Below are 20151 nucleotides of genomic sequence, written 5' to 3'. Positions count from 1 at the left end.
CCCCCCCCCCCCCATCCAAAGAAAAGAGGGGAAGAGTTGCTCAGAATTCAAATCCAGTCGAAAATTGCACCAACTTGCTTAAACTTGTCTCATCAGTGAAACACTTGGTATCTAAAACTTCCCATTTTGTTCATAAAGTGCTGAACTGGACTAAGCTGAGAGGCTTAATGCAATAACTGCTAATCCTTTAATCTTGAACGTTTCTCTTTCTTGCAATAAACTTCATTACCCAGTCATGACCGTGACTCCTATATACCGCAGTTATTGACATTTAGGTCCTGTGTCACTCTTGCATTCATGAATAGTCTGCTGACCATTGTTTTGCACATTTTTCCATTAGTGAAATAATGGGCATTGTGTTCACTCATTATATATACTGTCCCTCACTACTAAAGGCTTTGGATGCACATTTCCAGATACAATGGAGGAAAGTAGAATCATGCATCAGCACAAAATAGCTTATTGTTTTCACTTTTGGAAAATGGAAATGCAACACAATAACTCAACATTGACGCAACAGTGATTGATGGCAATGACTGTATTTGACTTGTTTGAGATACATTCCCTGATTTTGTTATAAAGTTGATTAAAATGAAGGCCGTGGACTAAATCCTTCAGCACTTAAGATGCCAGTACACATCAGCATATTAAGTAGCTCAGAGTTGGTATCCAAAATGACAGAAATAGACTGCGGCTTTGTAACATTGGATTTCAAAGTCTTTTGTGCCATAACCAACAGCTTAATGAGCTCTCACTCAGCTCTATTCTTCCTTTGTAGAGATTTGTGTATCTATCTCGACCTTGAAACACCAGGGGCAGCGCTCCCTGGTTTCTGGACGTTCAGCCTCATTTGGGTTGTGACCTTCCTCTGTCCTCCCTGCAGCTGCTCCTGATGCCAGTGAGCAGACTCAGACAGGATGGACCTCCCGTTGGGAACAGTTGCAGCTCGCTGCCAAAGGATCAACTAACATCCACCAATGCTGCAAAAAGATAAGATGGGAAATTAAATGTTTGATCTTGATTGTTTGCTTTTGGGAGGCAGGTCACAAATGAAGGGAAATAAAAATCATCTCCAGGCATTTTTTTTTTCAATGCTTGGCCTGTTAAGTGTTTAGAACATGCAATGGGATAGTGAAGGCAAACTGCTACATTTGCAGTGCAGATGTAGAAGTCGAGGCAAACGGCAGTGATTCTGTAAAACACAACCAGACATCCTGTTCTGTCTCTTCGGTCGGAATGGGATTGTGTGGTGGCCAAATGCAGCTTGGCTCACACAGATGGTGGAGACAGATATGGCCTAGAAGGTTTAGCCACAAGTCCTGGTGTTGAGGAAATCTCCATGCTTTGCTTAACAAGGGAAGAGTTTATTATCTGGGAGAGGATGCTTATTGTCAAAACATAGTGAGATTACTTACTTTAAAACACAAATGTATAACGCAATCTCTTAAATGACACAATGTCAGTCATCTCAATCATTTCCAACACTTTAGGGCAAATAAGCATACTGTTGTATCCTCAAAACTGCATTCCTAAATTGTTATATACTATCTGTAATCTGTGTGCCAGACTGCAATGGTAGCCATTTCCTGCATAATTGCATACTTACTGTGGGTACTTCTTGCAATTCCAGTACTTTAAAAGTTTACTTAGTGGTAAATGTTACTGTTATTGTCTCAGCTCAGATCTGGCTTTTTTTTTTTTATTCACATAAAGCAAGATTACTGTTGATAAAAGAAAATGCACTCTTCAATAGTAGCAATAGAAGACAAGAGTGAAAGATTAGATCTTTACGAACATATCAAAAGCCATCATCCATACAACATGAAATCAACACCATCCCTATCATGGTGGGAAAAGGTGTCTAATACGAATTAAACTGAACTAATAGCTGCTCAGTGTGTAATGAGTCATTAAAAACCCACTGTATACCCACAATGCACAAGGATTACAGTTTGGGGAAGTAAAAGGAAAGTGAAAACCATTTCCTGGTCTTATATTTCCCTCTTGTGGCCATTTCAGGTAATTGTTTCATTGTTTTCTGACTAGAGAGCAGAATCTGTGCTGCCCACCATAATTAAGTAACCATTTGATTGAACTTCATGTCGATTCCTAAATTAACTCCTAAGTGAAAGGGTCAAATTAGATTGTTATCATGCACCGGAAAACACATCTCCTTATGGGAATTCAATATGCACCCTGCTGACTTTTACATTCTTTTCCTATATTGGCAATTATATTTTTTACTCTGTAGCTGTGGACACTTTGAAATAAATCTATGATATAGGTAATTACATGGCAATGGGCAAAAATTAGCAGAACTGGCAACAACGTCTAACCCTGAAGGAAGAGAGGGTCTTACTGAATTCAAAAGTAAATTTTAAATGCATGTCCTGACCTACACCACTTTACAATTGCTAATTCCATTCATGATAAATTGAGATTGTCTCATACCATACCACGGAAATGATTCAAATTCATTTCATGCAGCCATTTTCCTACACGTACGACGTGTCGACAGTTTAGAAGATACACAAATTCTTAAATTCTCATTCTGCAGCATTTCCAGAAGTAGTTTATAATTAGGAGCTGGTAACAAAACTGAATGTTAAAGTCGCTAAAGTATATGATACGGTACACATCTAAAGCAATATGACAACATAAACAGAATTTATATTGTTACATTCATCTTAAAAACATTCATGGTTTCAAATTCAAATGAATACCATTCAAGTCTATTTATGACATTCAGGTCTAAATACAAGTTTTTGATGATTGTATTTCAAAAAATCTCTGTGTTAATGACGACAACTCATTAAAATATTCTCCAGAAATATAATTTGCATCATGTTAACATCACATCACACAACAATATGAATATATAAACAGTTAAACTCAAAATAACAGCACTATCATCACCTTTAAATGGTGGTTGATGTAAAGTCCCATCAGTCTGTCAATGAGAATCATTACGTAATACTGCATGTACGGACAAACAGCATTTGGGCATCTGATGATGTGACAGGACAATGGCTCCTGTTATCTGAAGTTATCTTCAGTATTGTTCAACATGGTCACACCAACGTCTCAGGCAGGGCGTCTGCATTGTCTTTTGACAGTATATGCCATATATGCCACCTCTCCGTCTGCCAGTTTGGTGTACCAGGGCCCTTTTCTTGTCCAGGCCCAGAGGCATCTGCGGTATCTACAGTCTGGGGGGCAGGGCTTTGCTGGTACTGCTGTGGGGTTTGGGTGTCAGGCTGATACGTGAAGAGGGAGGGCGTGGAGTAAGAAATATGGGTCTCCCTCAGCTGTACAGAGTAGTGAGGGGGAGACAAACCGTCCGTCCTGAACTTAAGCGATGGACATGCTGGCTGTCCTGTCCTTTCTGCTAAGTTGCCAGAACTGAGGGCTGCTGATTGGCTGCTCAATCCCTGATGTAATGATGATTGAGGTTGTCTCTGTCCTCTCTGGTCATGAGGACCACTGCAGCTGCGAGTCACTGGGGGGTGTGGCCTGACTCCCAGCACGCCCAATGAGGTTTGTGACCGTCTGACGGGCGGCTTGTTGTTACCTTGGTGACTGCTCAGCCCCTCTGAAGATCCATACGACTCACATTCCGACACGTCTCCGAGGGACCCTGGGAGGAACCATTCATTAACATCCAGCATTCATTACATATCTCAAGACCATCTGCAGCAACACGTACAAAAGATTGTATTACCAGTAATATGATGGCTAGTAAACTCCTTGCTGAATAGTCCATGCCAGGTGTCCCAGAAATGATCAGTTGAGGCCTCTAAAAGGAACAAAAAATGGTCACAACAGCAGTTTCAACGCTGTGGTGACACTGACTAAACGTATGATTTAAGCATTTCATTCTTCTATTTAAAATGTAAATAATACATGCGGCGTCTGCATCATACTCTTTTTTGTCTTTTTTAAACTATTAATTATTATTATTAATTATTATTATTATTGAAGGAAATAAGAAAAACATAAATATATCAGGTGAGTCCACACTTTTGAGCTCTAACCCGAACCCTAGGAACAATATTCTCATCTAAATGTCAGCAAGAAAGTCCATAAGTATTTCCAAAATGTAAACCAATTCCTTTCATTTTCTCTTTATAATACTAAAGTATAGTTTGCAATAAATTGAGTTCACCTTTATCTGTAGAAAGTGTAGGAGAGGTGCTGCCAGAGCCGTCTTTAGAATGGCCGCTGTCTTTGTACTGCCCAGACAGTCTGGGGTTCCTGTCTGAGAGCGGACTTCTATCCTCTGGGTATTTACACAGCAGTCGATCGGACAGGACAGGAGAGTTGTTATCATAGGGAGACACCTCTCCACTAGATGCTTTGAAGGAGTCATTGGATACGCATCTCTCAGTCAGAGAGAAGGAATCCCCTGCTTCAAGAAGGCCTGGCTCCCTGCAGAAACAGGGAACATGCAATAAAGATTATAGCTCATCATCGCCAGGGGGGGGGGGGATAACGTATTATTCATCTTGATGATTTGGAGGCTTGGGCAGAGGGACGGCCCACAAAAAACACACACAATGAAACAAAAGTGAAAACTCACGAGTACTGAGAGGCCTTCCTCCGCAGTAAGTAATCCACAACATCAGGATCAGTTTCTTGCACACTCATCAGCACTTCATTCTGAAGGTCAGCAGGAACCTAGGAGAGTCAAAATAACCATTGTAAAACTGCATTATTTATCACATTAATTTCACTGTGCCTAATAATTAACCACTCTTTTATTGAACCCAAATTAGATTCTACACTTCTCAATATTTATCGTGGAGAAGTGTGTATACAATGCATATGTACTCCATACAAATGACAGCATTACTGTATCACCAGAGCAGATTTTCTTCTTTTTTTTTTTAAAGCTGCAGAGACATCATGTTTTTTATGATATGAGGTGAAAACAATAAACAGCAGTTTAGAAAGGCTGAACTAATGACGCAGAGCAAATGTGTGATGGGCTTTTTTTTGCCCTCTGGCTTCCTTAAGAGATCATTTTCAGACTCTCGAATTAAGTGCATCTGCACTTAAGTTTCTGGTGAAAAGCAGAAAACATCATGCAGATGAGGATCTTGCCCTCGCTCCCAATCGTAAACAAAGCAGAGGCTGCAATGCCAGTTATTAACCTATCTAGAGCTGCTTCTCATTTCCCCATGCACTAAAAAGAGTATTCACTGAACGTCTTGAAGGTTCACTATTTCACTGTGACACTACTTTGTTTTATAGGTGACTATAAGAGCGTAGCCCTTCTCAGAACCTATAATGCTGATGTTTACATTTCATTTGGTGGCTCCACTCTATTAAGCTCAAGAATCATCCCCAGACCTGACTAAGACCTTGACGGCTGTCTTTAACCGTTAACATGCCTTTTGGTTTGCAGTGAGGATAGCTTACCGTAAAAAGCGTTTCATATGTATTGATCATCTTTTGGACCACACTGATGATGGCTGTGCTCTCCTCTGCACGGGCAAAACTCTGGACTGCAAACTCTTTGTCTGAGTTTTTTTGCTTGTGCAAGAGGTTGGGTCCAAAGATGGTTGCTAGATTGAGTGATGTCATCTTGTTTCCTGTGATCTAAACAAAAGCGAGGACAGGATTTATTTGTATAGACAGTCCACAGAACGTGCACATTCACAGCCACTTTCACGGGATATTTTGATATGGTGGACATCAAATTCTTCAGCTCCAGTCAAAAATTAACTCCAGCATCTCCTCTACGTGGTAGAATATGAGTAAGATTGCTTTAATTCAAATTTCTTCAATTTTTGAACCAGAGTCGTCAGATTAAAGCAAAACGTATCTAATGCAGCAGCTTTGTTCGTGAACCTCTCACATCACAGCCAAGTTCTTTAACGGGATTAGATTATAAATCTGACCCCTGCAAATTAAAGAAATGTTTTCGAGACGGAAATAATGTGTTATGAAAGTTAACAATGGAGCTAAATTACCCTGGATTTTCTTTCAATCTGCCCATGTGCTTACACACAGGAATGAAAACCTGTACACACATGAGTACTGGAGATATGGTTTCAAGAGTCTTTTGCTGTAGCCCCTCCTTGTCATCCTTGAAATGTTGGGAATGTGCACATGAAACAGCCCTGCCACCATCAATAAGGCCAGCTCTGCCTTCTTTTGTTCAAAGAGACCAAGCAGACCTCTTGTCCACTGTTACAGTATGTATGCTCCAGGGAGCGATGCCAAGAATAAACTGGCTTTAGATCCGTGGGAAACAATTCATCTCCACTGTGACGATTAGTATTAAAAGAATTTAATTAAAAGATGACTTGGGGCCCAGACTGGCTTCATGGAGTAGGTAACATTTTTTTCTGTTGGTACAAATACTGTTTATAGCTTTTGAAATGACCTGTTTCCCTCTATGTTGCAAATTACTTACACTACTTATGAATGAACAGTATGATGTATGTAGAAGCACAGCGTCAGTGTTGTGTGGTTATTGTTAGCTGTGCATCATTTAATCAAGACACCCACAATGGATCATCATGCATAATGCGCTGCGCTTTGGCACTTCATTTTCCTCAAATTGGAGGCTGCAGGTGTCTGTTTTACTGAATTCAGACGGCTGCGGGGATTAATCTCAATTACATAAACTTGTAAACAATCTATTTACGTTTTAGAGTGATAGCTGCTCACTTTCTAAACATATATTGTGTACTTGCTTGTGATCAACAACGAGGGCTGTATAATCCCGATGCCATGCCAAAATATTGACACCTCCTCTTGTGTCTTGTGTATGTAAATCTCATCTGGTCCGACCAAAAATACAACCCACTACCATAAAACAGGGCATGTACAGTTTCTTTACCTCTTGTCTGTCACTGTCCAAGCTGTCTTCAGCATGTGCAGCCACTGTGGACAACAAGCAGAGGAGGCGCTGCAGCGTGTCGCTGTTACAGGGAGGAAGCAGAAATATCAGGAGCTGGATGGTGCTCTCTTGGTCTGAATAATCCAGCACTGCAGAAAAAAAAAAAGGCCACCACATTGATGTCAATTAAAGAAAATGCCACACAACTGTAAATTCTATCAAACTATCACAACAATGGAGACTTGTGGGTGAATTTCTTTTGTTTGTGTGTATGCGTGTGTTCCTCACACATTGTGTTGATGAAGACCGTGTAGAGTTCTCTGGTTAGCAGTGGGTCAGGCATGTCCCTGAGGAACTCTTTAAGCAATGCAGCTACATCGTGGACACTGTGCTCCTCATCCAAATGCACCTCCCATCCCTGGTCAAAATCCTTGCGAAGCTGGATGAAACATTGTGGCATTTATTACAGCGAAATGTTGCTCATGGTTGACACAATTTATCTTAAGTCGAGATGTGTGTTACAGTTGACCAGCTGAAATTGTACCTGTCGTACTCTCTTCTTGGAACTTCCAACACGGAAAATTCCAACCGTCCGCAGGCCTGTATAAGCAAAGATGACGATAATCACTTAGTTCCAATAGTGTGGATAATATATTTAGCCTCAAAGACATTCAAATTGTATGATTCACAAGGTTATGAACACACTATTTCTGAATCATAAGCTTCCACAGAGATATGTTAGGTATTTTCTATATCATATACTACACACTATACTGTTACTGTTCAACTTTGATAATGTGTACCATGTTTTTCCAGGTGCTGGCAGCAGACATCCACCACCCTGGGCACCTGCCTGTAAATCGGGTTAAGGCTGAGTTTTTTGTCACGGCGCTTCTTCCTGTTGCCAGCTGCCTCCTCTGGCAGAGAGAGCTGAAGGGCCTCCAAGAGCCGAGACTGGTTATCATCCAGATCAGTGATGCAATCCACCGATACTCCGCCCTGTCGAGCAGATGGGCGACAACCATTCAGTGACATTTGTGATAGCATGTGGTGCAGTCATTTAATAGCTACCCCACTGAATGAATATCCCCAAAAAGGTCAGAAATTCCCTGAGAATTCTAGTGTGCAAGTGTAATCTGATGGATCTCCTGTTGCTCTACAACAGCCTGTAGGCTTTATCGACAAGAGGAGCCTACCCTCCTGCGTGTCCGCGGGGCTGCGTCTGCTGTGCTGAGCAGAGGCGATTCATTAGGGGTCTCAGAAGTGGAGCTCAGGGACGAGTTGCTGCTGGAGAGCTCCTTGTTGCCCCTTTTGAAGCTGTAGTTGAAGTTGAGGAAGGATAGCATCAATTCACTGTGCTCCTCCCGCGGGGGATCGTGCCGCTGCTTGTGTGTGCGGTCGTTGGATATGACCTGCGATAGTGGTATGCCAAACGCCTGGGGCGCAGTCTCTGTGTGAGGAGAAAGGTCAAGACAGGGAGATTTAAAGTTCATCGTGTTGGCTCCAAGTCAACTGGGAGATGTTGAATTAGATTAAAGATGTGTCAGTCATGTCAGCACATTATATATGTTAACCTTTGGAGCCTAGATTTTCTGTAGAAAGCAACCACTAACTTGTCTTTGCGTTCATTCTTTATATTCAAAGTTGACCTTTTAAATACATGCTTTGTTTGATAGTCATATAAAAAGGGGAAATATTTGAGTAACAATTACATAAATGCTACTCAAATTGAATAAAAGCCTAGAACAGTAGTCTGCAGTGCACACTCGGTATTCAGAGAGCGCATACTTTCTGAAGTGCCTTTGTAAACAAAAGGGGAGAAGAGGAAAGAGGGGGCTGGCCGTGCTGGAGGATAGGCCGTAATGAATGAGCCTCCACTTAAGATTGTTTTTGTTATTTCCCTCGACTGCCTGGCTGACAGAGAACATCCCTTTGCTGCCAGATTCTTGCAGCGGGCGGGGCAGTGCAGCTGTTGAAGATCGCAGCTCCCTCTGAGACTTCTTTACCGTACTGTAGATTACTGATCAGTCAGCAGCTGAGAATGTCTGCTTCACTGAGTCTATATCGCTTCAGCCAAAAGGATCACAGAGTATGTTTTCATGTGTCCGGCTAGGGCGGACTAGATTGGAAAACTGGAAGGGGGAATAAACTGACAGGACTCAGTGGCTCTGCCACAGACTTGAAAAATAACTGTTTATCTTCATTGGTTTGGAAAGACTAACAATCATATAACTGAGTGTGTTAGAAATCCTTATCTAAATACAATTTTCCAATGGAGAGCACTAACATTCCCCTTACAGCATGGAGTGTATCCAGTATATCCCACAATACCTTTGTCTTTACTCTTCTCTTTAGATAATGAATCCAACTTCCGCCGAAGTAACTTCTTGTGCTTGTGGCCATCTGAAAAGAAGCAGAGGTGTCACAGTTAAAAAAAAAAAAAAAAAGAACCCAGGTTAATATGCCCCGGCTCCTGCTTGCTCCACTTGATATTCTTCGGCTCATTTCGTAAATGGTTACCTTGACAAAACAAAGGAGTGGAGTTTGAATCTCAATTCACAACCCTTATACAGGTGTACAACAGCATTACAATGCCGTCATATACTTCAAAACATTCCTTTTTTTTTTTTAACAATGTAATTCGTGTTAGATGTGAACAAAGTATAGAATGTAACAAACGACTACACAACCAGAATCAGAGACTATCTACTAAATAAATAAACTACTTTATGAAAAACAGCAGTCTGCGATTGCATAGGTAGACAATCTCACACCATGAAATCTATTAAGCTGCAAGAAATGTATTGAAATCAATAGGGAGCACGACACCCTTACACAAAAAGGAAATAATTATTCTCATGTAAAATAAACAGAGAGAAAATCACTTTCTGTCATGTCGCTAGTCTGCATGTTGTTTCAGAAGACATTTTTTGCTTGCTGCAGAATAGCAACTTGATGAATAAGGAAGGGGTCTGTTAGTGTGAGTGTGTGTTTTAATACATTTAGGGATGGTGATGTGGCAGCCCGGGTCGCGATCCCGAAGCAATCGTCTGAAGGCCACGTCTTGGAGACGAACCCTCTCCAACTCTGAGAGGCTTTGCAAAGGGACGGGCTTCAGGCCAACGTTACGTCCTGACACGCTGTTCCAGGTAAAGTCGCCCTGAAGACACACACACACACACACACACACACACACATCAGATACATCTATCATTGCTGTCACCGTCTACATCCTCTACATACCCTCACTTTGTATGAACTGACAAATACCTTTGCTTCACTTGCCAGCTGAAAGTCATGACATCATTGTTCTGTTTCCCATGACAAAAACTGACGGCTAACACTGTAAAGACAGTTTAAATGATATTAACTCCTTGATGTTAGCATGCAGCATATGTGCTGTACTTTTTATATTTTATAATGTAATCTAACACAAACATGTTTGTATTTTCTGATTGTAGAAGCGAGGACTGTAAGTTGTTGACATTAGTAACACTGTCTGGCAGAACGTCTGTGTCCCAGAATTGGGCCAGCCGTCTTATCAGAGAAAGGAGCGAGAATACTGATTATGTAGATTATCTTATTTTACAAGTAGCAAGATACATGCTTATTAATAATGCAAACTCTATATCATAAGCTCCATAATGTTAAATACCTCATCCTAATTCTATCCCTAATCCACTCAATAAAGTGCATGACGCTGCATTTAATATCCACGGATTTATGGATAATTTATCATCAATCTAAATCAAAAACATTTTGCTCGTAAACATTGCTACGGGTAAGTGATTCTGAAGATTTAGTACTGTGGTAATGACAGGACAAATAATCTGATGTGAAATCCTCAACCTTTCAGCATCTCCATGCTGGAGATTACAGTGCTTTGATCCTGTACGGTCAAGCCAATCATATGAGCCATGTTCCAAAGAGGCTTTAGTAACTCATTATCAGGATAAGGCTTACACTCTATTGGCTCACTCACATTAAAGGAGAATTAGGGTTGTACTACGACAGTAGCATACTATTTTCAAGTACAAAGTACAGTATATGCACAGAGAACATGATGTGACGAACAGGTTTTCCTGTATGAATCTGGCTCACGGGGTAGATCACCATGGATAACCCGCTGGCGGAGCGGGTTAAATTTAGAGGATGAGATCAAAAACTGTAAACCAATTGACCAATCAGATCACTGTAAAAAACCGAGTAATCCCAAAAGAGTGACAAATTGTAATTTGCAAATAAATAAATAACAAATAATAAAAAGCAAAAAACATTTTATTGATCGGTTTTGCAGTTTCAGGCTTTCAATTTCCAGTTTGGTTGTAAAACAGTGTTTCTAACAAACGTTGGGCTAGTTCATTGCACTATATAGATGATTCCATTCTGGATTCCTGACAAATGCAACATATTGCATCCTCTCTGGTTTGGGAGCAGGAACAGTCCAACTTTACATGTGGATCACATATTCATAATGGTTTATTTATAATCAGACAAAAACATAACTATATTAAAACCGTATAATAATCCCTGGACTAATGTACAGCCTTACTTTTAATATTTGGAAATGATTTCTGTTTCTGCAGCTTCGTACCAAGGCTTTTTAATAAACTGAAACAGTGACAGAAATCGACACAAGCTGGGCAGATTGGGCACTGGATGGTAGGGCACACCACATGAATCTGTCACAACTGTATTCCGTTATTCCTTTCTGAAGGCCTATTTTCTTTCTTTTGTTTTACCTCATAATTTAAGCAACAGATAATCAGGATACAAAAGCAAAAGCATAGGCACCTTCTACAGCCAAGAAAATAAAGTAACAGCAACAGTGTTTACTGTGTGCCACTCTTTGTGTCGCAATTCTGTAAAATTGTGCCATATTGCCGTGAAATCACAAGTGGCATATTGCAGTTATCTACCCATTTTGTTCAGACATTCCTCTTGTGTGACTATATGGGAGTGGAAGCTTCCCCCCTATCTGATGATGTTTCCCACAGTTTCTCTCTGTCAGTGAATTCCAAAAAATGAGCAGGAGATTTAATTTGGGTCGCCAAATAATTTAGCAGAAATTCTGCCATCGTCTTTTATATCTCCAGCACACCTATGAGCCACACGAGGGAGCCTGAATATTTTAGCCTACTTTTAACAATGAATCCAATACGTTACATTCTGTTAACTCCAACTAAATGCATTTAACGTGTATGTTTTCAATATCACGTGCATAAAACAAAGTGTATATCTCGTTTAAACTTGTATGTATTCAATATAATATAGGGTGATGTGGAAATAGTAGTAAAAAAGGGTCAGGAACATTCATTTGCACACAAATGTGCTCTTCTATTAATTTATAGATCAGGCCTATTGTGAACTGGGTCGCGATGGTTCATCATTTTTCTTGGTCCCCAGAGTAGAAGTTTGGGAAACACTGGTGTGGCCTATCACTTTTTGATGCAATACGTCTTTAGCTATTCCATAATCATAGGTTTGAGTTCATCATGTCCATTTGAGTGCACGTCGCTTCGGTACAATATTGAAACTCATTTATCCATTATTTGTTGTTATTATAATTGTCAGAAGATGGATAAGTGAATATAGCACTGCTACATAATAATCATAAATAATAATGTTTTTGGTTTTTTTACTTGTGGATGGCTTTTCACACAACCTTTTATACGTTTTCTATATTTAGAAAGTCAGACCCAAACAGCTGCTCAAGCTGTTACAGAGTCATTGTCAGAGCTGGATGAAATTATTGTTTCGAAGCCAGTGCTTTATAACTATAAAATGATTTGTATTCATCATTAATCTACACTGTAACAACAAAGCCAGCATTAAAGCAAGCATACCTACTAAAATGTATCAACTCGCAATTTTTCTGAACACTCTCCTGTGCAAAGTGCAAGTGAATACACACCAAGGCACACTTATTTGGCTGTGCACTATCCTAACTTTAATTCAAGACCTTGTAACACAATGCTTTTGTTCGTGCTAACTGGAATACAATGGGAGGAAACGCGCAAGGTAGCTCATGCAATATAGCAAGATCAAAAACTCAGATTACACTCAATCACACTTGAAGTGGATCCAGTGAGGGGATGAATCAAACACAAACAGCTCAATTACTCACATCCTGCTATTCTTAAAATAAGTAATGTGCTTTAATGTATAGAGTAATTCACGGTACAATAAATATTTTTTTTCCTTTGCTTTCAAGGTAATGTCAACAACAATTCGCAAAGAATTAACAACAGCAAATAATTAACAAACGGTCCTTGTAGGACTGAACAAACAATAAAACAACTAGACCAATTGGTATGACACATACTGTACATGAGGAGTGGGAATAAAAGGAGATGGAGAGCAGCAACACAGAAACGCTCAGTCAGTGTAGTAGCCTTCTTACATGAATCACTGAAAAAAGAAAGATACCAATTCATATCACAACACTTTATTATAAGGGGTAAAGCCTTTGAGTCCTTCCCTGTCAACTAGCTCTGTAACTATTTCCTCCACTTTTCCTAACTATTTGTGGTACTGGGAAACCTTCAGCAAGCCAACTAGGTTAATTAATCGTCTACACGGTTAATTAAGCTGCTGAGACAACCCGACAACAGCATCTACTCACGAGATAGGTGATGTTTCGCTTGGGAATTGGATCCCCCATCGCAGAGAGTCGGGTCGCCAGGGTCGCGATATCACCCCTCCCTCAAACTTGTAGACCACCACTGAATGTTAAATCAACTGACGCCATTTGACTTCAGGCTAAAAGCCCCCACATAAATACAGTCCACGTGCTCACAGTCTGGATCCAGGACGCAGACAACGTGCAGTTAAAAGTGGTCCAAGTGACTGAATTAGTCACGGTGACAGACGCAGTCCCAGTGAATAACATTACCTCTGATTAGTGGATTGGGAGGGGCTGAAGGAACGGGTCACTGTCAGGGCACGTTAACAATAGAAACAGAGGAGTATTCTCACCTGTAAGTAAGCTGGAGTTAAACATCACATTCAGGTAACGCGATGGCTCATCAGCCCAAAGCCATGATTATGATACCTAACAGAGTATTTAAGTATACTGATTAGTGTGTGGCGTTTCAAATCATCGCTTAAAAGTCTGCTTAAAAACAAATTCGGCCAGGTTTCAATCGCTCTGAACACTACAATATACCCATGAGTCAAACCATTATTATGTTTGCGGTGGTGGCAGAAAGCTCAGAGACACGTCTCAACATAACAGAAAACCATAATTGCCTGCATAGAGAGGTAAGTGAGAAAACTCATTCCTGTAATTTGGGGAAACTGTATTTGACGAAGTAACTAATTGATAGCATGAAGCGCTCACTTTGAATACTATATTTCAATGAAAAGACAACTGCTGCTATTACTCAGATCATTTATGGATTTCCTATGAGTCTTTATCTGTTCTGTAGAGATTATTCTGGGTTTTAATATTTTTAACGTCATATGGAAGCACAGTTAAGACGAGTTAAAACTGCTGAGGAAATAAGAGCTATGCTAGATTGCTAAATCCACCAGGCTGGTATTGGTGATAGTTTAGCTTATTGCAGATATCTTTATCTACATATATGTAGGACGATAAGTAACAAGGAATGTCAGTAAAGAACTGTCAAAGATATAAGTGCTATAGTTAATCCACCAGAGAGCACTGAGAAGGTTATTTATTCAACCGTAAAATGTCCTGCTTAGTACTCATCTTGTTAATGTCAAAGAATGAATATTGGATGCTGTATTTTTATCAATTGTTGTTTTTTTAAACTCTCAAATATTGATATCAGTGTTAAAAAAAACCCAAACATGTTCTAGCTCTACATAAATGATAGGCCCTGCACACCCACACAGGTGTTTTGAGTGATTGGGTTTGATTAGACCTCTGTAGTGAAGTTGAAGATCACAGCAAACATTATGACTTGTCATAACAGTTAACACACAGGTGTTGCTAATAACAATAACAATGTCTCTGTTTTCAAGTGTCTTCGTAAGTCAGTGTGACTGTGAGCCGGCATGCACAGTATCAAGACTCTGAAACTGAAGCAGCTCAATGGATTTCTACTGTGACATGTCAAAATGTCTTCTATGTGTAAACAAATGTCTTCTATGGTACTGAAAAGTACCAATAGGGCTATGTCATGGAAGACGTTTTGACACATCACATTCGGATGTCACAGGTGTATAAATTAAATCAGTAATGGCTGAATTCCATTTAGGTGCCTCAGTTGGTGCAGCAAGACAGTGATGGAGATGCTAACTAAGCACAGTCCACCACCCAGCCCGTCCTGAGAGAGGTCTAATCAGGCAGCATAAGTGAAAACACCTGTGCAGGTGGACGGTGGATTATAGTCAGACAGCGATGGCAGCAGATTAATCGATGTAGCTACGTGAGACCAGAACTATAATAGCAGTCATCCCTCCACACGGAGATTGAGTTTCCTCCCTGTGGTTGATGTTTTAGAACACCTGTAGCCTGCAGACATTACTATAACATATCATGTTGATTTCCTCTAAATTATGTGTGAGACTGAGAGCATTTTTACGAGTCTGGTTGGACATTTCTCTTCTATTCGGCTCTGGAGAAGCTTTGAGTGGCTTTTGCCTCCTGGAGTGCTGGAATGAGGTTGTTAATGCTGTGCATGGTGGTGATGATAAACAGGAAGCAGCATGTCCAGCAGAAACAAACCATTTTTGAAGGCGATGTAGGGGGGAGAAATCCTCATTCAATTTAAAACGGTAAAGCTCAACAATGAAGTCTCAATAACAGATACAAATAATTTCACCTACAACCTAATAATAGTATACTAATAGCTTAATGTTTTAGACATTTAGATACAGATGGCTTATGGCCTCTGAAGGTACTGAAAGGACAATGATTGAGAACACACTGACAGAGAATAGACTTTGGCGGGCCACTTCAGTCAAAAATATTTGTATTAGTGTCTGCCTTTATGAACTTTAATTTGCAGCCCTACTTTCAGCACTGTGTCCGAGTCTCCAAATCTAACATTTTCTGAAAAGTAGCTGGATTTTGAATGAAATATGTTTCCTCTTGCATTTAACAAAGTCAATCATGAGATTCAAGTGGCTTTGTAACAGAGGGACGTTTTCAGTTTCCTCCAAGCTCTTTCTCCTGCAGACCGTTTCTCCTCCGTGGTGCTCATAGCACAACTTTTCTTTCTCTGCATCATCAAATGATTTCGCCAATATATTAAAGGAGCAATGATGGGACACTTCATGGAATTAAATTTGGTAGAGAAAATATTTTTATTTTAGGTTTAAACTTGCAGCTTTGCTTACAAGCATTCAAAATTAGAGTGTACACGTAAAGCTACATTTCATCAATTGTGCATGTGGAATTATCATTCAGAATCAACTTAACACCTGGATGGTTAAGAGTTTTTTATGAATTTGAAATATGTGGCCAAAGGCCATGCTGCTTTAACATGTAACAAAACCTATTGTTGACGTAACACGCTCTACTGCATGTAGTAAAATGAATGGCTCCTTCGAAAGGCTTTATATGTTCCTGCGACTGGCTTCCTAAGACATACCTGAGCAAATGGAGACATATGTTATAGTTGCATATCTGTTCTGGCTATTTAGAATGACTTACAAAGTAATTTCTCTGAAGGGTTGTGCTTTATATCAAATGAATGAAGATTACATCACACACTGCCCGGGGTCCTCTTAAAATCACCATTTTCCACAAACAAGATTTCATGTGGAAAGAAAAATAATGACAGTTAATACGTTAGGTTTTTACAAAAGGGATTTAACCAAAAGACAATATTTTCCAATATCTCACAAGGTCTTCACAAGGCCCAAAATGAAATGCAAAATCAACATAAATGAATCCTAAACATGACTGTAACCAATGCTAGGCACTTATGTGGATCAGGGAAGGACTCCACCAGTCATATTAAACAGTAATTGACTTGCAGTGGGGCAGTCAGGCCTTCTTAGTAATGAAAGGCGTCCAAAACGCTTCAGTCTCCTCTCCCACAAGACAGCATGTCCATTTAATTTGAAACAATGTTAACATATTAATCTTATTTGTTGGCCGATTGCATTGTTGAATGTGATACACAGAGGGGAACTGGGGAAGAATAAAGACAGACACGTTGTTTATATAACAACTAAACCCAAGACTGTTCATACCCCTTTCTTCTATCATCCTAAATGGCACCTTGAATACCCTGACTAAGGGTTTTATACACTGTACGCCAACACGTTCCAACTGGAGTGGAGACACATACTGGATCCTCAGGTAAACTGAATTCAATTATTCAGAGCAGGTATCTTGCTACTGAGGCTGGGTATACCCTTTGGCAAGAAGCCGATCACAAATGCCTGTTATCATTTGATTGAATTGAATTGCTGTGAAGCAATGATTTATCATCTATGTTTACATCTAACCCATTGTTTTAATTGTCCTCTTATCAGACACCAGGTGGAGGCTGTGGTGCTGCTGTGTGAAGCCAGCAGGTTTGGTTCCATGCCTTGCAAACGGACAGTCTCCTGTGGGAAGAAATATGTGCCTGAGGGACCGTAGCCAAGGATCAGGTCATGCTGCTCTACTGTGAGAAATAAGAGTTGAAGCTTTCTTCATGTAAACCAGATGTCTCTGCTTTCCATCTCAGCTCTGACTACCGAGACCCCGAGTGAGTACACATTGTAATAGACCACAGTGATGTTCAACCTATGGAAAATACAAGCTCCCTTGTACCATAGATCAGAAATACCAATCCGACACTGCTTTTTAAACAGGGAACAGGATGTGTTTTCATGCCAATAATAAGTTATCGCTTGGTGATCATTTGAATCATATGCATCATATAACAGAGCATAGGCTAGACAACAGACCTTGATTAGGATACACTATGACCAAACACAACGTATTTCCATTGATCTTTAGCGCGCCGCGGCACCAGGTATGTCTTTGTACGTGCATGTGTTTTACTCTTTGCTAAGCACAATAACTATACACTGGATGGCATTCAATAAACTAATACAGCAACATTTTCTTTTTGCAAGAGACCTGGACAGTCTGAGGTACAAGACATATAATAGTACATCTCATAAAAGGAGAATCTTGCAGAGCCGGGCTGTTATTGGGCGGAGGGAGAAACATTGTCAGACTGACTTCATTAATGATGTTGTGACGGTAGCTTAGATACTATTGTCCCTGAATGAACTGCTGGTTGGACATTTGCACACCCATTAAATGTGACTTTCATTACGGACTTGGAGTGAGGTTTGCATACAGTGCAAGGCACTTACTTACTGTCGGTGTAAGCAGACAGCTTGGTCATGTGAGTCCCCAGGAAGGATCTCACACCTCAGACCTCGGCTCAACTGGCTGAAGTTCTTCTCACTATCATGTTGAAGCTCTAGACATAGTATAGCTCTACTGTCTACAAATACCCTGTATGATATGAGTGGTAAAACATTACCACGATGTGTGTCTGGGGTTGTTATCTGCAGTGGAGGTAACATTTACCATTTGAAAAATCCTTGGGAAAAAAAACAGGCTGTAGTGCAGCTCTCTGAGCATAATGGTGCACTCAAGCGCTCCCCAAAGTCATAAATCACATTAAATATCCTCTCTGACACAGAGCTGCCTCCAATATTAATCATCTTCATTCAGATTTACTGTGATTACATTTTTAAGGGCTCTGGCTGTAGGATCTGTGTTCTTGTTGATAACTGTAAGAGCTACCAGATACCTGGTATTCATTACAAGCCTATTATAATGTCATGTCTGTATTACATTTCCGTTATACTAAATACACAGTGTTACCATGAGGACCAACTTAAGCACAGCAATACTGATCGGCTCGAATTATGAACATGGGTAGACTAGGAAGATGTACTATGAATCTAAAAAGATGTATCTTTAACAATAGAAAAGATGCAAATGACCATTGTAATAGATTTTAAATACGTGTTAACACATGACTGTTTTCTGTTTTCAGGCTCATTAGGAATTATATAATGGTCCAGTAACAAAGGTTATGCACATATTCGAAAATTTGGTATACTTATATCATGTTTTTTTTGCCAGAACCCCACCTTAAAGCTTGTATGATGATGTGAGAAAATAAGTTTTTTTTTGAGTTGCGCCTTGCCAAATGTGACAAATTTTCCAGGCACAACTCTTTCAACATCAGCAAGTCGGCACAAGCAAAGGTCTCGGCTGACATCATTTCACCAAAAGGAATGAGTTGAGTCATTTGTTGGTGTCAATAGTCCACACATGAAGCTTATCTTGTCAGAGACTAGTCATGGACTTGGTGATGTTGCAACAGTGTGGAAAAAAACGAGCTCCTTTTGATTTATTTCCCCTTTGAGAAAATAAAAAAAACAATTGCATGCACCAAATATACAGTCAAAACGTTTCAAAATGTGTTCATTTAAGATCAAAGGGAATTAACGACAATCCTGTAAACTCCTTGGCTACATCATCCTCAGGGAATTCCAGCCACTTCCGGAATCTGGATGCACTCTACGCTGAGTTCGCTCCTGAGCTCTAATTCGTGTAAGTTTTGCACTTCCTATATGCAATTGGGAAATAAAATAGCATTTCAAAGGTGATGTAAGTAAGAAATCTGAATCACATCTTGAGCCACATTTTAGGACACTTGCGACCCCCTCATTCATTCATTTCAGTCATCCAAACCAATAACGCGTATAACTTATCATCACTGCGACCCGATGGGATATCTCCGCTCGGAACATTTGGAATCAGGTCGACAAGTCTGACAACAACTACGATCGCCTGCACCGTGGAGCTACCAGGTCACTGACCTGAAACGATGTCTCCTCGGCGTCGGTACCATAATGTCCCATCAACGCTGGGTCCAAACTCCTGGTCTGTATTAGTCTCCGTTTGGAACGAGTTTTGGGGCTTAGCGAGCATGAGAAAACACTGCTTAACAACCCTTGAGCGGACATGTCTCCTTAAACTGGTCAACTTGTGATTAAAGAAATGTAAAAGAGATGCATATCTCCGCTACGAGTCCAAACGCAGCGAGGGAGCAGCACCGTTTCACTGCAGCGTCAAGTCACCAGCGCGTCACCATGCTGGAGATTATGAAATCCTCGCCGGGGAGTGGAGTCCCTGGACACCCCCTCCACCTCCCACGTACTCTGGCTCAGTACTTCCTCCTTTCATGATTTTTAATAACGGCAAAACCGATGCTAATTTCCCCAGAACACCAACATAAACAATGAGGCGTACACCGAGAGTTTAGGGCAAAAGCCCTTTAGCCTATTTATGCGTGGGTGTG

At 40.4% G+C, this 20151-nt stretch overlaps 1 protein-coding gene across 1 annotated transcript; it reads right to left on the bottom strand.

The window, feature by feature from the left end:
* Positions 1 to 1523: 1523 nt before the first annotated feature.
* Positions 1524 to 19911, bottom strand: LOC116395590 (rho GTPase-activating protein 6). Its single transcript, XM_031869581.1, has 13 exons — positions 19670 to 19911; positions 9851 to 10010; positions 9182 to 9253; positions 8047 to 8300; positions 7654 to 7849; positions 7395 to 7450; positions 7139 to 7289; positions 6851 to 6999; positions 5422 to 5601; positions 4580 to 4677; positions 4166 to 4428; positions 3722 to 3796; positions 1524 to 3637 (listed from the first exon to the last, which is right to left on the bottom strand). Exons 1-13 carry the CDS (start codon positions 19814 to 19816, stop codon positions 3072 to 3074), a joined length of 2367 nt encoding a protein of 788 aa, XP_031725441.1. The 5' UTR covers positions 19817 to 19911; the 3' UTR covers positions 1524 to 3071.
* Between the last annotated feature and the right edge of the window lie 240 nt (positions 19912 to 20151).

The sequence above is a fragment of the Anarrhichthys ocellatus genome, unplaced genomic scaffold (assembly GCF_004355925.1).
Source record: "Anarrhichthys ocellatus isolate YVR2014 unplaced genomic scaffold, GSC_Weel_1.0 scaffold47, whole genome shotgun sequence".
Taxonomy (NCBI): Eukaryota; Metazoa; Chordata; class Actinopteri; order Perciformes; family Anarhichadidae; genus Anarrhichthys; species Anarrhichthys ocellatus.
This window is presented reverse-complemented; position numbering and strand designations above follow the sequence as displayed.

Bases quoted from the DNA above. Each gene is read 5' to 3' on its own strand.
- LOC116395590 (XM_031869581.1), bottom strand. From the start codon at position 19,816: ATGTCCGCTCAAGGGTTGTTAAGCAGTGTTTTCTCATGCTCGCTAAGC. The intron at 9,254-9,850 runs GTATTAAAACAC...GCTTCTTTTCAG, and splicing joins CCACATCACCATCCCTAAAT to ATGGCCACAAGCACAAGAAG. The intron at 8,301-9,181 runs GTATTGTGGGAT...CTCCTCACACAG, and splicing joins AGAGAAGAGTAAAGACAAAG to AGACTGCGCCCCAGGCGTTT.